Source organism: Penicillium longicatenatum (genome assembly GCF_028827895.1).
Source record: "Penicillium longicatenatum strain IBT 33135 chromosome Unknown contig_4_segment0_segment0, whole genome shotgun sequence".
In the NCBI taxonomy this organism is placed as follows: Eukaryota; Fungi; Ascomycota; class Eurotiomycetes; order Eurotiales; family Aspergillaceae; genus Penicillium; species Penicillium longicatenatum.
The window spans coordinates 1,923,348-1,939,426 of NW_026643122.1; the positions used below are offsets into that span (position 1 = coordinate 1,923,348).

The following is a 16,079-nucleotide window of genomic DNA, read 5'->3' on the forward strand; positions in this document are numbered from 1 at the left end:
ATGCCATTTTTTGTTTTTTATCATTTTTCCATTTTACTCCAGTCTTTTTTGATTTAATTTTTTTTTCGCCCATTTCCCTCAACACGGACATTATCCACTCTACCCACTCTGGTTCCTTCTCTTACTCGTTTGCCCTCCTCCACTCATTGTCCCCCCCCCCCGTATTATAAAGTAGTCCCTCTTCCTCACCCACAATCCTTCTTCTTTTCTCTTTCTTTTCTCCATAGGAACATTCCGTCTCGCGTCATACCTGCCTGTGTGTGTCTGCATCAGCTCATATTGTTTGGGTCCCGAAAGGCTTTGTGAGCCGAAGCAGCAACAATGGCGTCCAACACTAATGTGGCGTCCGAGCGGAGGATCTCCTATGCTGTCGACGTGGAAAACGGTGAGCGCCACGAGCGCCAGACTGATATCAACGACGGCGGAAACCTCGACGAGTACTCGGCTCTTAACCGCTACATCTCGACTGCCCGCGATGGCCGCCGTGGCTCTACTTCCAGCGCCGCTGCTCACTCCGCCAAGGAGGGCAAGAAGCCCTGGTACAAGTTCGGTGGTGGCAAGACCGACGGTGTTGAGGAGGGCTGGCAGGCCCCCGATGACTGGCTCGAGACCGACCTCCGTTCCGGTCTGAGCTCCGGTGATGTCGAGCCCCGTCGCAAGAAGTGTGGCTGGAACGAGTTGGTCACCGAGAAGACCAACATCTTCATCCAGTTCCTTGGTTACTTCCGTGGTCCTATTCTGTATGGTGAGTATCCAATTGCCTCGAGACCTGGTCAATTGACGCGTGAAAGGACCTTCTTCTAACGCGTTTTCTTCCCATAGTTATGGAACTTGCTGTCCTCCTCGCTGCTGGTCTGCGTGACTGGATCGATTTGGGTGTCATCTGTGGTATTCTGTTGCTTAACGCTCTCGTTGGTTGGTACCAGGAGAAGCAGGCTGCCGACGTCGTCGCTTCTCTCAAGGGTGATATTGCTATGCGTGCTACCGTTGTCCGCAACGGTCAGGAGGAGGAGATCCTCGCCCGTGAACTGGTTACTGGAGATATCGTTATCGTTGAGGAGGGTCAGGTCATTCCTGCTGATGTCCGCCTCATCTGTGACTACGAGAAGCCCGAGATGTTCGAGAACTACAAGGAGTTCTTGGTCAACTCTGCCGACGACACCCTCAAGGAGAAGGATGATGATGAGGATGAGGATGAGCGCCGTGAGGCTCACGCCGGTGTCTCCCTCATTGCTTGTGATCAGTCCGCCATCACTGGTGAATCTCTCGCTGTCGACAAGTACATGGCCGACACCTGTTACTACACCACCGGTTGCAAGCGTGGCAAGGCCTACGGTATTGTCACTGCCACTGCCCGCCAGTCTTTCGTCGGTAAGACCGCTGCTCTTGTGCAGGGTGCCAAGGACCAGGGTCACTTCAAGGCTGTCATGGACAACATTGGTACCTCCCTGCTCGTTCTCGTCATGTTCTGGATTCTCGCTGCCTGGATCGGTGGTTTCTACCGTCACCTGAAGATCGCTACCCCTGAGAACTCCGACAACAACCTGCTTCACTGGACTCTTATCCTGCTGATCATCGGTGTCCCCGTCGGTCTTCCCGTTGTTACCACCACCACCCTCGCTGTCGGTGCTGCCTACCTCGCTGAGCAGAAGGCCATTGTCCAGAAGCTCACTGCCATTGAGTCCCTCGCTGGTGTCGACATTCTGTGCTCTGACAAGACCGGTACCCTCACTGCTAACCAGCTGTCCATCCGTGAGCCCTACGTCGCTGAGGGTGTTGATGTCAACTGGATGTTCGCCGTTGCCGCCATCGCTTCTTCCCACAACATCAAGAACCTTGACCCCATTGACAAGGTTACTGTCCTTACTCTGCGCCGCTACCCCAAGGCCCGTGAGATTCTCTCTCGCAACTGGGTTACCGAGAAGTACACTCCTTTCGACCCCGTCTCCAAGCGTATTACTACCGTCTGTACCTGCGATGGTGTCCGTTACGTCTGCGCCAAGGGTGCCCCCAAGGCTATCCTTAACATGTCCGAGTGCTCCGAGGAGGAGGCCAAGCTCTACCGTGACAAGGCTACCGAGTTCGCTCGCCGTGGTTTCCGTTCCCTCGGTGTCGCCGTCCAGAAGGAGGGTGAGCCCTGGCAATTGCTGGGCATGTACCCCATGTTCGACCCCCCTCGTGAGGATACCGCCCACACCATCGCTGAGGCCCAGGTTCTTGGTCTCTCCGTCAAGATGCTTACTGGTGATGCCATCGCTATCGCCAAGGAGACTTGCAAGATGCTTGCCCTTGGTACCAAGGTTTACGACTCTGAGCGCCTGATCCACGGTGGTCTCGCTGGTTCCGCCCAGCACGACCTTGTTGAGAAGGCTGATGGTTTCGCTGAGGTCTTCCCCGAGCACAAGTACCAGGTCGTCGAGATGCTCCAGCAGCGTGGTCACTTGACTGCCATGACTGGTGACGGTGTTAACGATGCTCCTTCCCTCAAGAAGGCTGACTGTGGTATTGCCGTCGAGGGTTCCACCGAGGCTGCCCAGGCTGCCGCCGATATCGTCTTCCTTGCCCCCGGTCTGTCCACCATCGTCGATGCTATCAAGCTTGCCCGCCAGATTTTCCAGCGTATGAAGGCCTACATCCAGTACCGTATTGCTCTGTGTCTTCACCTTGAGATCTACCTCGTTACCTCCATGCTTATCATCGAGGAGACCATCCGTTCCGACCTGATTGTCTTCATCGCTCTGTTCGCTGATCTTGCCACCATTGCCGTCGCTTACGACAACGCTCACTTCGAGGCCCGCCCCGTCGAGTGGCAGTTGCCCAAGATCTGGGTTATCTCCGTCATCCTTGGTGTTCTCCTTGCTGCCGCTACCTGGATTGTCCGTGCTTCCCTGTTCCTGTCCAACGGTGGTATCATCCAGAACTGGGGTTCTCCTCAGGAGATCCTCTTCCTCGAGGTTGCCCTTACTGAGAACTGGTTGATCTTCGTCACCCGTGGTGGTAAGACCTGGCCCTCGTGGCAGTTGGTTATTGCCATCTTCGTTGTCGATGTCCTCGCCACTCTGTTCGCCGTCTTCGGCTGGCTCGGTGACTGGGACCAGACCCACCCCCACGACCCTGCTGCCTACGGATTCTCCCACGACAACAACGTCGACATTGTCACCGTCGTCGTCATCTGGGGTTACTCCATTGGTGTCACTGTCATCATCGCTGTGGTCTACTACATCCTCACCATCATCCCCGCTCTGGACAACCTTGGCCGCAAGACCCGCTCCAAGGCTGACACCCAGATTGAGAACATGATTGCCCACCTTTCCAAGCTGGCCATCGAGCACTCGACTGACCGTGAGGGCAACTCTCGCTACACCCTCGGTGCTCGCGTTGAGGATGTCGAGGAGGACGAGTAGATTACTCGCCCCCGGCACCTTTTTTTCTGAGCTCGATACTGGACCGAGATCAATTAATTTCCTTATTTCTTTTCTGATCCCCTTGCTACATACTCACACAATGTTGATGCCACCTATCTGGACATGCATACCGTGAGAAAAAAGAGGCCGGGTTCCTGTGTCTTTTTTTTTCTTTCTTTCTACCCGTATTATAGACTTTTGTGTGTTCCATTTACCCCTTGCTCTCTGTTTTTGTTGCTATTGCAGTGGATAGAGTCGAGTTTTCTTTCTCTACGTGTATGTATGCCGTTAATAGTGGTACTTCGTTAAATCACAAGGGTTCTAATCAAATCTTCCTCGTAAATCCATCGTAACTTGACTCCAGTAGACTAGACTTGAGTATTTCTGCAATCTTCGACACCCCATGCCTTCCTTGTCCATTGTTTCTTGTGCTGATCCTTGCAATCTTTGCTGCACCTCATTCCCTCCCCGGCTTCCTACAGGTGGAAGCCCAATTCTCCGTCTCCAACCACAATCCTGTGGTTTCCCCGGCCAGATTTTCCACCATGCGCGGCGAAGAACAAGCTTCTTCATCCCCAGCTCCGTGGGGGAAAATGCGGAGAAGAGCATTGACACCCCAACTTTTATAATTTGTGAGCGGGCATAATTCCCAAACTCGGCTGTAGTCTCCTTTAGCTTGACTCGCGCTCGAAGATTTTCCGTCTGGGCCGCTATGGTTCGATATTGCTCGATTGCCCTTATAACATGCAGTCCTGGAGTCCGAAGTATTAAAGGTCATGCTATTTCCGGATTCTATCTTTTCCTTCTCTTTCATGGTTGTCAGTGCTAGACCTAACTAGTCGATCCAACCAAACTACACCTATTCTTTCCTCCGATCCATACTGCAGCCACTGGCAATTGCACAATGCTTCTCAAACCCTTCCTCTCCATTTTAGGCCTTCTAGCGCAAACAACGCTGGTCAATTCAGCAGCATTAGCCACCCAGAAACTCTCAAATCGAATAGAATGCCAACGCACAGCCCACAACTGTCCTAAAGGCACGATCCTTGTCTCAGCAACCGACACCCGCGCAAAGTATAAGACAATCCAAGGCGCCATCGACTCTTTACCCAATGATCACACAACCCAAACAATCCTTATCCTGGAGGGCAACTACACTGAACAACTGAATGTCACCCGCGCAGGGCCGATCACCATCCTCGGTGAAACGGACTCGGCTACAGATGCCTCCAAGAACAAGGTTACTGTCAACTTTGCCGCCGCAAACCAGGATAGCACGGGGACAAATGATAATACCTGGTTTAGTGTGCTGGTTGTGGCGCCTACACTTAATGCGAGTCTGGTAGGCTCGGGGACCACTGGGTTTGCAGTTCCAGCTGACACGCCATTTGGAAACCGGAACTTCAGGGTTTACAATGTGGATTTCAACAATGATTTCGCACCGTATACTGATGGCCCAGCTGCGGCTTTGATGTTCAGTCGTGCTAATGGCGGTTTCTACTACTGTGGATTCTATTCTTACCAGGATACGGTATGTGCATGGTTTCTATGGACTGGAAAGCGAGACCCCGACTGATTGAACTAATCGCTCGCTCAGATCTACGTTGGAAAACTCGGAAACGCCTACTTCTACAAAAGCATCATAGCCGGTCAAACAGACTTCCTTTATGGCTTCGGCACTGCCTGGATTCAATCATCGGATATCAAACTCCGAGGCTGCGGCGGCGGTATAACAGCCTGGAAAGGAACGAACACCACCTTTGACAACAAGTATGGAGTTTACATTGTTGATAGCAATATTGCCGCGGCGAATTCGTCCATCGCACCTGATATCAAGGGGAAATGTTCACTTGGTCGGCCCTGGAACTCTCAGCATCGATCTATCTTTGCGGATACTTGGGAGGATGGAAGTATCTTGCCTGCGGGGTACACTCACTGGATATCTAGTGGGGTTGACCGGTTCGAGGAGGGGATTACGCTTATGGCAGAGTATCAGGCTTATGGGCCCGGATTCAATCGGACGGCAAGAATCGAAGGTGGAATTGATACTTTGCTTACGAAGAGCGGGTATAAAGAGTACTCGACCCCTGCACTTGTGTTCCAAGATCAGGAGGGGGTGTTTGGGGATGTCAGTTGGATTGATTGGGAGACCGTTGAGGGGAAGTGATATGGTTGCCGGATGTTTGTGAATTGCAATACCGGTCTCAAGGCGTGAAAGTCCCGAGAATGTAAATAAGAGGTTTCTAGTGAAAAGCACCAAACAATCTCCGCAGCTTCTCTCTCTACTCCCCGGCTTTCCATTGATTCCCTAGGTGGGTAGTCCACCAATTCTAGCAAGATATGCTGCTCCCGTATCTGCCCAAACCTGATACTCAGAAACCAACAGCCGGCCCTGCTTATCCTTATCCTCACTCGTATCCCTCGCAAGTGCAACTCGATAAACAAAGGTCTCATCCCAGGACTGACCTGTCTCGCGCCAGATGAACGTGGCTGTTCCGCGCAGACAGACAGCCATGTTGGTATCGTCGACGAGCCAATTGGACTCGGGTTCGAATTTCATGGATTTGATTTCGAGGGTTGAGATCATGGTGTCAAAGTATTCGGATATGCCGTCTATACCTGTAAAGGTACGACCGAGGAAGGGAGCTAATTGTTGGAGGCCATGTTCGTGGGCAATGGGGGCGGGTTGGGTGGTGAAGGTTGAGGTGATGGTTGAGATGGGATTGGGGGTTACGAGGGTGGCCAGGAGGGATTGGATTGGGCCAGTTAATGTTGAACGGGGAGTCATTTTAAGAATTAATGACAGGGTTTTACAGTAAGGTTAAGGTTAAGGGTGAGATCGATATTGAGTAGGATTCTCATTCTTATATCCTGGATTCCAAGGTTGATGTTCTTACATAACAATGACGTGAAGAGCTATTTTATTTGTTATTTTTTTGGAACATGAAGATGGACGCCTTGAGATAGATATTTCAATACCTTGAGTGAGACGTTCTTTCCACCCAATTAAACGAATCCTGTAGATTCAGTCGGAGCTTGGGAAAGCCCCAGGCACACCGTTGCTTTCCACCGTGGAAAGACTGCAACGAAAAAAGACAACTCCAGGACTGGCCGAAACAGTCTTATGTGATAAGAGGTAATTGGCAAAAAAGAAATGAAAAACAAGCAGAAGATCCGAAGAATCAGTTCGAATGAAAAAAAGTAAGAGAATAAAACAATGAACACCGAGCCCCAGTAAAATCATACAGCCCCTCCTGAACGCTCTGCCCTCCCAATCCCCAATCACTGTCGCCAGGACTTACCGCAGACCACACACGTACAGAACAGGGTCATCGGTTCATCAGCAGCACGGGTCTGGGCTTCGGTGTAGGTCACCTTGCGTTGGCCACACTTGCCGCACTGCAGGCTGGTACTGATACTGCGCTCTCCCTGGGCAACCATGGCATCGTTCATGTTCTTCTTCTTGATTGCCTCGTCCGCCTCGCGCTGTTGCTCAGATCGCAGCTCGTCACTAGTCATGCGCACAAATTTCTCCGGGGTGATTTCTCCACTCAGCACACGCACGCGAAGCATGGGGTTTGACTTGTTCTTCAGGTTCTGGAAAAGACTGCGCATCTTCTCTTTGTATTCCGGCTTGGTCTCGGGTCCAAGGTAGCTGTGTGCTGCCTTTTCCACGGCAGATGCCTTTGCCAACACCGTCTTGGGTGATTCAGTCGACCCCAGACACAGCCCATCGTACATGAGTCCGGTGCAGCTGTCTCGTACTTTGCTGGACGTAACGTTGATATCCACCCCATCTGCCTTCCAGGTGCGCTTGTCTGGTGGCACCGACAGCTTCGACGCCTTATCAGATGGCGTCGCGCTCGCAGGTGTAGATGAACCAGTACCATTCTGTGGTGGCCGCGGCGAATTGGAAGCCCGGCTCGATGTTGCTCCGCCGCCTTGCTTTTGCTTGTTGACTTCTGTCCGCCACTTCGAAACTATGTCACTTGCCAGCCGGGCCACTTCGGGGGACTTGCTTTGCTTGAACCGGTTGACAACGACTCCGATCTTGGTCCGTCGAAGCAAGTCCTCCGTAGCCCGGATGCCTGTTTGCAATTCCTTGAGCAAACCGAGAATCACTGTCGCCGACTCTTCCTGTCCCGAGGCCTTGCCCAAAGCCTTAGCCTTGGCTTCAATTTCTCTGGCGTCCATGACTGCGGAGGTGTGGGGCGAAGGGCGTGGTTGTTATTCAGTCGGAGAAGGGCAAATGAATGGAATGAGAATATTCAAAAGACTAGATTCTGTCACAGCCTGTAACATGACATTGTTAGTGACTTGTGCGTCAATGGATTGTAAGGTAAAAAAATTGCACAGGCAGCTGCGGAGAATCGGAATTTGGCGCAGTTGAATTGTACAGCGTGCGCGTAATGGATAACAGCCAGAAAACACATCTTCAAGACAAAGTAAGTGCCACAAAGACTTTACACCCCTCCTGTAGTTCTGGACAGGCTGCGCAATCCAAACCAAGAGATCTCGGTCGTATGCTCAAGATCCCACGCTGATGACTTTTATCACCGCGTCACATAAGCGCTTCATATACCCCAAAAATCCTAATGCGCTGATTGGGATCCATTTCGCGATTGCCGTAGTCCTTCCTGTACGTAGACACGAAGCGGGATGGGCTGGGAGGGGCAGGATGCGCGAGCACTTACTCTGAGGGTACGACCAGGGGATAGTAGCTGGCGTGGGTAGGCGACTTATAGGAATAAGGCGAACAGCGAGGGAGGAGTCGGAGGTTAAATGCGATCGTGTGTTCGAGGAAATCGTTGAAGAGGAAGAATTGGAAGCTCCGAGGTTGAATGCCAAGACGTGGCTGCCCGATTGGGAAATTTCTCACTGGGAACTAAATAATTGACGATCGAGGATGAAGATATACTAATGAACAATTTAAATTTGGAAAATATTGAATTGAAAGGCGCAAAGATGACCACCCAGGCTATTTAGGTGTATCCGCTTCTATCTCGCTTTTCTTTCTGTATCCTTTGAAGGGACCAGTTTATGGTAGCTATGCATATGTTGAGAGCAACAGGGAATTATGTGCAGTCATCATCGTCAACGGGGGTATAAGGGGGTAAAGTGGTTTTTGCAGGGAAATTTGGCATGAACATCGTCAGTCGGAGCCTCATGAGCCGGTAGGAAGGACCGTGGGCGCAGACAACAACCGCTTCGTCCGGGAACACGCGAGCGGTACACGGAGAGTGCTTGGTACAGCCAAAGGGCAGTTGACTTGAGAGTTCGTCAGGATCAAGATACTGCGGCCAAAGTAGCATTAGCCCAGACGAGCTGGTCAGCGAATCTAGATGCCAGTCTTGCCCAGGACATCAGCCAAGGCATCGACATCCTTGTCCGACTTCTGAGCAACCTTCTCCTCTTCAGCAAGGTCGGCAGCTTTGAGATCCTTCTCAGCCTTGCGCTCCTCCTCCTCCTCTTCTTCCTCCTCCTCATCCTCCTCCTCTTCGTCCTCATCTTCCGACTCGAGCTCATCCAGATCATCAACACCCCAGGTATCCTCAGGGTCATCATCAGTTCCGTGCTCCTCCTGACGGGCCTCCAAGAGCTCCTTAAGCGCAGTGATGTTCACATCTTCATCCGAGAAAATGTTGCCGTTCAGCTCGACACGGCGCAGACTAGGAAGTGCGGTCTTGGCAGCGTGGGTAATGGCCTTGACACTATCGGCCTTCATCTCGTTGTACTGAAGACGCAGGGTCTGCAGCTTCTGGTTCTTATTGGCAGCGAGAGCCTGAGCAACCTTCACACCACCACGGGCAGAAAGCAAACAATCGCCGACGGCCAGCTCGCGCAGAGATGCCCAGCCCTCCAAAACACCAGCCAGAGCAGTGGATCCCATAATGGTGAAAGTGTTGTCCTGCAGATCCAAAACCTCCAGGCCATGGGCATGGCAAAGACCATTCTTAAGCAGGTGCGCAATACCCTCCTGGCGGATTCCGTTCTGGGTCATCTTAACGGACTTCAGGCCTGCAGCGTGCTTCTCGTAAGCGCGAGCCCAAGCCTCCATACTGCCGTTCTCCAGGCGGTTGCGACCGCAAACAATGCTCTCCAAAGGAGCAACCTCCTTGCCCTCCTTGCGAGCCCCCTCCTTGCGCTCAGCAAGCTGGCTGAGGGCATCGGCAATCATGGTTCCGGCGAAAGGACCCAGACCATTGTTGTTCAGGATCAGGTGGCGGAGAGGGGTGTGCTTGGACAGAAAATCGACGAGGGGTGCCTGAGTGTTAAGACCAAAGGCATTATCGGAGAGGTTGACAGTGTGGGCAGTCGGGATCTCGAGAATGGCATCAAGGAGAGCCTTGAGGGCAGGAGGGATCTCGGAAAGGAGACGGGAGGTGAAGATATCGGCCAGATCAGCGACTTCGAGGTTCTTCTGGGTTGCGAGGACGGCGGCGAGACGCTCGGAGGCGCCGATGCCCAAAGTGTTGCCACCGAAATGGATCTCAGTGTAGTCGGTGCTCTCAGTCAAAGGCTTAATGTGAGCCTCAATGTCCTCTGCAGTGTCAAGCTTGAGGCTTTTGCCGTCGAGCGAGAAGATCTTAGGAGGGGCCATGGCGGGGTAGTGGATTAGGACAATGGGAGGATTGAGCTTGGTAAAGAGAATATGAAAGAAAAGAAAGTGTAGAGAACCGAACAGGGACCTGACAGCAATAAATAAACCCGACCCAAAATGAAAGCAGGGAGAGTCTAAAGTGAGAAAAGGAGGAGGCGAAATCCAGAAGTCGCCGCATTGTTATTGTTCGATAACCCAAAAAAAAATAGTCTACGGTTGCGCATAGTGACCAGCCCCGCATGCATTAATAATATCGATGGTGACATCTAACCCATTTGACCTTCAATCGCACTCGTTCAAGACATCTTCAAACATTCAAATTCCCGTCAATCGTTTATAGACATATCGTCTCTGTCAAAATGTCGTGGCTCTTTGGTTCTTCCAGCGGTAAGTCCCAGTTGACTCAAATCTCGATTCGCGCAACCGTAACCGACATGCGCCATGCGCAAGGGTCCACGGCGAGGCGATAAACCTAGCATAGAATCATGCTAACATTTGCCTGATACAGAAAAAAGTGCTCCCGCTCCGGCCGAGGTGCAGCCCCAGCAGCCTGCTCAATCCGAAAAGCCCAAGGTACGCCTCGAGACAATCTCACCGACATAAGCATACGCAATGCGCTAACGCCTGTCTACTACAAATAGCCCTGCTGCGTTTGCAAGACAGAAAAGACGGCCCGCGATGACTGCATGCTGTTCTCCAAGACCGATGATCCTGCGAAGGAATGCCAGTCGACGATCGACCAATACAAGAGCTGCATGGCCGGCTTCGGCTTTAAGGTCTAAATTAGAGCCTTCTGGTTAGATGGGCTAAGGCAGATCTCCATGGACGATGCGTCTGTCTTGTGTAACACCACCTCTGTATTATAGCATTTACTGGAAGGAGTTTCTCTTTTGCTTGGCATGTACTGTACTATCGGGCCGATATATGCGCTCCGATTTGCGATTTAATCTTGGAATCCAAGTGTTGGATCATGAATATAACAGATCTCACCTCCAAAAAACCGGGGCAAAAAGAATTGTATTTCTCATTAATCCAGAATGAATTCACATGTTCTAGAACATTTTTATCCCGGAGGAAATTATAATGGGGTATCTTTGAAAGACTATATAGCCGCTGCCCAGAAGATCACTGATTCTTCTTCCGATTTTCCTCTTCGGCCCCACGGCGGTCAATTTGACGGCACTGTGTAATCAGTTTCCACATACACCATAGGTAAGCAATACCAAATCCACCGGCTCCAATGAGAGCGTTAAGCACTACCCACAGGTCCGGTTTGCCAGGGAGGGGAGGGACGAACGCTTCACCGACGTGCCAAGCAATCATGACAATATAGAACAAGATGTGCAAGAGTTTGGCGAAAATGTTTAACTCGAAATGCGAGCTGGGATCCTCCGGGGATGAACGGCTCCGATAGGTCTCAAGGGAGAGAGGGGGCAGACCGAGCAGATAGGCCCATAGAAGGGTCATGACGGCGTATGGCATGCGGAGCTCCTCACGCTTCAACAGGGGGAACATGGTCCACGAGCCAAGAATATTAGCCCAACCAACCCAGGCGCGATTCTCCTTGCTCAATCCACCATCACCAGCAAGCGAAAGGGTCATGGGTAGAAGAGGAAGAAGGACGCTCTTTTCGTGAACCTGGAAAGAAAACAGGAAGAAACCCCACGAAACGCAAGATAAAGCTGGGAGCAAAAGGGAAGCTCGAGGATGGCGGAAAATAATACCACATGGGACAACAATCGAGCCCAAGGTGGCGCAAAGAGACGCCCGCTGGAGCAAGGAAGTGTCGAAGTGATGCAGCTTGTAAAATGTATGAATCGCGCACCAGGCATTAGCGACTTTGTCCTCGAACAGGCCACGGGCGAATGGGAAAATGCGGTGGACAGTTTGCGTTAGCTGGAACAGCACTGCATACGCAACGGAGTTCTTGTCCAGAGAAATTGGAATCGATTGCAGCAGAGGAGGCTGTGGTGCGGACGCAAATACCTTTCGAGCCTCAATACTTGTTGCGCCAAGCAAGAGCGGGGCGAAAAGTAGAGCGAATGCAGCGGCTGTGATGAGAGAAATGTTGATAAGCCGAGTGATGTTGATCTGTGGGAAGACACAGACACCCAGGAGATAGGCGAACATGACCGGCGCATAGTACAGAGCCATTTGCTTGAACCCTAAAGCACCGACAAAGAAGATACAGGCCCAGAGCATGCGTCCCGCCATGATCGCATCCAGGCTTGCAACCATTAAACCCAGCATCACCGTATTGTATTGGAAGTGACCATGGTCGATAAGAATGGTTGCCGGTTGGAGCAGGATTGCAACGAGGGCGATAGACGCGGACCATGCATGCACGCCATGCATGCGAGTATAACGGCGAAGGAAGTTGACAACTGCAGGAACATAGATAAGGTATTCAGACACCACGACAGTGGCGCGCATGTAAACCTTCAGGTCCGGATGCTCAAAGCCGCGGGATTCATCGAGTGCGAACCAAGCTGGCTCAATGGCGGTGCCACTTCAACGGTCAGTCATATCCAATATTTGTTTAGAAGGACGTTTGGGCATACATCTTTCCAAGCAGCCAACTGTGGTATGCGGTCAATGGGGGGTAGTCGAGGCCCCAGTATGGCAAATCGTAAAGGTACCACTTGGGCATGGGCAAATGAGTGGTGATTTCCATCCAGTGTCGTTGCGCTTCAAAGTCACCGTGCATAGGAGGTACCTGAAAGCCTAAAGTATGTCAATTGGGTCCCAATGCTACGATAAATCTTGCCGTTTCTTACCTGAGTAGCCCCATAGACTGACAGCCCATCGGAAGAGACCGACAGCCATGAGGGTAAGTGGCAGGATCAACCATTGTGAGATTCCTGCTCGTGCGGCCCACAGAAATGATACCAATGGAAATGCTGGTGACTGCTTTCCATCTCCGATATCTAATATGAGATTGTTATTGGAGCCGGGAGCTGTGGGGGTCTTTCTCTTCTTGCGCGGTCGATGGGAGGAGGGAGTGGGAGGGGCCATTTTGAAACAGGCCAGATGGTAGGTTAGGCGCAGCCCATAGATAAAGAGATGGTATAAATCGCAGTGCAACGCCAACAAGATGTTGCAATAAGGAAGTGCACGTATCTATCACTCTCCGTCGGATAGCTTAGCTAGCTATAGGCCAGCGAGAGAAGTGCCGACTTGATTACATAACTTACCTGTGGCCTTTCGCGCCACATGTCTGATTAGGTAATGGCAATCTCCACTTGGTGTTTACAGTGGATCCAGAGTTGCTTATATCAGCGTCTGAGTTTTGCGGTCAGTGCCTGAGTCTAACGGTATGTAGCAGGCGGAATACGTTTCTGCCAGCCTCCGAAAAAATTTTGAAAATTTTTTTTCTTATCAGAGAGCTTGCCCAGCACCGCCTCTTCTTTTTTTTTTCTTCCTCTTCATCCATCCTCTTCCCCCTCCCTCTTTGCTATCACATTTCATCTGTGCTAGCATTTTATTACCTTGAAGCTCCAATAAAAAAAGCTTCTCATGTACGTTCTCCCCTTCCCCTTCTCCCCAAACTGACACAACTGTGTGGGTGGTACATTGTACTTTCAACCAAAGTACTTCAACAAGACATCTGTGGGCTTTTAACACATCGAGGGCTGTGGGCTTGTCATACTGCATATCTATTTCGTGGGCTCTGTGGGACTTCTATTTCCTCGTGGGTTGCGTATCATAGTTGCATATCGTCGGTCGGTCTCTGTGGGCTTGAACTCTGTCCGTTGTGGGTTACTTGAGGGCATCTACCAGCTGTGATCAGTCACTCCTGGCATTCTTTCCATTTTCCTGAGGGTTATCACATTGTTACACATCCAAAACACGGGTGCTTATTGAGGGATTAGTTGGCTCCGCCGCACAAAACCAAAGCACTTCGTCAATTTTTGCTACCACTGTACGTGGAGATGTGAATAAAACCCGATCTTGGTAACACCGTGCTGACCTTGCTTCTCTTTACAGTTCCAAAATGTCGAAGACCAAGGTTTCCTCCAAGGCTGACAAGCCCAGCAAGACCTTGAAGGTCAAGGAGTCTGCTGTCACTAAGGCTTCCCCCAAGGTCACCAAGAAGGTCGCCGTCAAGGAGGAGAAGTCCAAGAAGAACAAGAAGAAGGAGCCTACCCCTAGCAGCTCTGAGTCTGAGTCCGAGTCGGAGAGCGAGGAGTCTTCCTCCAGCTCCAGCGAGTCCGAGGATGAGAAGCCTGCCAAGAAGGAGGTCAAGAAGGTTACCAAGAAGGAGGAGTCTTCCTCCGAGTCCGAGTCCGACAGCGATGAGGAGATGAAGGATGGCTCTTCCAGCAGCGAGAGCGAGAGCGAGTCTGAGGACGAGAAGCCTGCCCCCAAGAAGGCTGAGAAGCCCGCCAAGAAGGCCGAGAAGAAGGTTGAGTCTTCTTCCGAGTCTGAGTCTTCTGACTCCGAGTCTGAGTCCGAGGAGGAGAAGCCCGCCAAGAAGGCCGCTAAGGAGGAGTCCGACTCCGACTCCAGCGACAGCGAGTCTGAGTCCGAGGCTAAGGCCGAGAAGGTATGATACCACTCCGTTTCTAATAATCTACAACAACTAACATGTCATGTCTACAGGAGTCTTCTTCCGAGTCTGGCTCTGACAGCTCCGACTCCGAGTCTGAGTCTGAGGAGAGCGAGGACACCGCCAAGGCTTCCAAGAAGCGCAAGGCTGATGATGATGTCGAGGCCCCCGCTAAGAAGACCAAGACCGCTGAGGTTCCCGAGGGTGCCTCCGCCAACCTGTTCGTCGGCAACTTGTCCTGGAACGTCGATGAGGAGTGGCTCCAGCGCGAGTTCTCCGAGTTCGGTGAGGTTTCTTGCCGTGTTGTGACTGACCGTGAGTCCGGTCGCTCCCGTGGTTTCGGTTACGCCGAGTTCTCCGACATTGCCGATGCCGTCAAGGCCTTCGAGGCCAAGAAGGGTGCCGAGCTTGACGGCCGTACCATCAACTTGGACTACGCCACTGCCCGCCAGAACAACCAGGGTGGTGACCGTGCCCAGGCTCGCGCCAGTGCCTACGGTGACCAGACCAGCCCTGCCTCCGATACTCTCTTCGTTGGCAACCTGCCCTTCAGCGCTACTGAGGATGCTCTGCGTGATGTCTTCGCTGAGCAGGGTAGCATCCTGGGCATCCGTCTGCCCACTGACCCCGAGTCCGGTCGCCCCAAGGGATTCGGTTACGTCCAGTACTCCTCCGTTGAGGAGGCTCAGGCTGCCCACAGCCAGCTTGCTGGCACTGAGATCGACGGCCGTCCTCTGCGCCTCGACTTCAGCACTCCCCGCCCTGCTGGTGGTGACCGTGGTGGCCGCGGTGGCTTCGGCGGTGGCCGTGGCCGTGGTGGTCCCCGTGGTGGTGGTGGTCGTGGTGGCCGCGGTGGCTTCGGTGGCCGTGGCGGCGGTGGTGGTTTCGGTGGCCGTGGCGGTGGCCTCAACAAGGCCAAGGGTTCCATCCCTGAGTTCAAGGGTACCAAGGTTACCTTCTAAGCATGTTCCTGATTTGCATTTTGCCATTTCTTGGAGTCATTAGGCCTCTGGGAGGCCTTGGATTTTTTAAAAGTTTGTATGATTCTGTAAGGTATTTCCTATTTAGTTCGTGATACGATGAATCCACTGTAATTTGCTACGTCACCATTCAATTTCTTCCAGGCCGGTATCAGTAGTTCCTCGTCCACATGAACGGTGATGCCATTGATGGTGGTCATGTACTGCCACCTGTCACCGCTCCCCTCCCCCGCATCTCCTTGTTCCAACGTGGTCTGGCAGACCTCATTGCGTGGTTCTCTTTGAAATGCACTTGAATGCACTTGAAACTATATTTTTCGCATCCATATCTTCCTTACTATTTCTTCACCACTAATCACTTTTCCGTAGTAGCTTCCGTTTCCTTGAAATTTGACTCTTTTCATATCTTGAAAAAAACTCCGCCCCTCGCGTCTCATCTAATCGGTGGCTTCCGTCACGGGCTGCAGATCACCTGCTCCGTCGGCTGATCACCTCATCATCCTATCTTCAGCCCATTTTTCTCCTTTCTTTGTTGTCTATCCTAC

At 51.9% G+C, this 16,079-nt stretch overlaps 8 protein-coding genes across 8 annotated transcripts; 4 read left to right on the top strand and 4 right to left on the bottom strand.

The window, feature by feature from the left end:
* Positions 1-321: 321 nt before the first annotated feature.
* On the top strand, positions 322-3,404 carry N7484_007541 (plasma-membrane proton-efflux P-type ATPase; the record flags this gene model as incomplete). The annotated part of the gene is made up of 2 exons (XM_057117928.1): positions 322-745; positions 823-3,404. 2 exons carry the CDS (start codon positions 322-324, stop codon positions 3,402-3,404), a joined length of 3,006 nt encoding a protein of 1,001 aa, XP_056970963.1.
* A 904-nt stretch (positions 3,405-4,308) lies between these two features.
* N7484_007542 (putative pectin methylesterase) lies at positions 4,309-5,571 on the top strand (the record flags this gene model as incomplete). Its single annotated transcript, XM_057117929.1, has 2 exons — positions 4,309-4,935; positions 5,002-5,571. 2 exons carry the CDS (start codon positions 4,309-4,311, stop codon positions 5,569-5,571), a joined length of 1,197 nt encoding a protein of 398 aa, XP_056970964.1.
* A 141-nt stretch (positions 5,572-5,712) lies between these two features.
* On the bottom strand, positions 5,713-6,192 carry N7484_007543 (uncharacterized protein; the record flags this gene model as incomplete). Its single annotated transcript, XM_057117930.1, has 1 exon — positions 5,713-6,192. The coding sequence occupies one exon, from the start codon at positions 6,190-6,192 to the stop codon at positions 5,713-5,715; it is 480 nt and encodes a 159-aa protein (XP_056970965.1).
* Positions 6,193-6,686: 494 nt separating this feature from the next.
* On the bottom strand, positions 6,687-7,598 carry N7484_007544 (transcription elongation factor DST1; the record flags this gene model as incomplete). Its single annotated transcript, XM_057117931.1, has 1 exon — positions 6,687-7,598. The coding sequence occupies one exon, from the start codon at positions 7,596-7,598 to the stop codon at positions 6,687-6,689; it is 912 nt and encodes a 303-aa protein (XP_056970966.1).
* A 1,144-nt stretch (positions 7,599-8,742) lies between these two features.
* N7484_007545 (GTPase-activating protein RNA1) lies at positions 8,743-10,005 on the bottom strand (the record flags this gene model as incomplete). The annotated part of the gene is made up of 1 exon (XM_057117932.1): positions 8,743-10,005. One exon carries the CDS (start codon positions 10,003-10,005, stop codon positions 8,743-8,745), a length of 1,263 nt encoding a protein of 420 aa, XP_056970967.1.
* Positions 10,006-10,364: 359 nt separating this feature from the next.
* Positions 10,365-10,787, top strand: N7484_007546 (copper metallochaperone COX17; the record flags this gene model as incomplete). Its single annotated transcript, XM_057117933.1, has 3 exons — positions 10,365-10,392; positions 10,514-10,578; positions 10,647-10,787. The coding sequence occupies 3 exons, from the start codon at positions 10,365-10,367 to the stop codon at positions 10,785-10,787; spliced, it is 234 nt and encodes a 77-aa protein (XP_056970968.1).
* A 343-nt stretch (positions 10,788-11,130) lies between these two features.
* Positions 11,131-13,020, bottom strand: N7484_007547 (dolichyl-P-Glc:Man(9)GlcNAc(2)-PP-dolichol alpha-1,3-glucosyltransferase ALG6; the record flags this gene model as incomplete). Its single annotated transcript, XM_057117934.1, has 3 exons — positions 11,131-12,514; positions 12,567-12,729; positions 12,783-13,020. 3 exons carry the CDS (start codon positions 13,018-13,020, stop codon positions 11,131-11,133), a joined length of 1,785 nt encoding a protein of 594 aa, XP_056970969.1.
* A 979-nt stretch (positions 13,021-13,999) lies between these two features.
* N7484_007548 (putative nucleolin protein Nsr1) lies at positions 14,000-15,516 on the top strand (the record flags this gene model as incomplete). The annotated part of the gene is made up of 2 exons (XM_057117935.1): positions 14,000-14,551; positions 14,608-15,516. The coding sequence occupies 2 exons, from the start codon at positions 14,000-14,002 to the stop codon at positions 15,514-15,516; spliced, it is 1,461 nt and encodes a 486-aa protein (XP_056970970.1).
* Between the last annotated feature and the right edge of the window lie 563 nt (positions 15,517-16,079).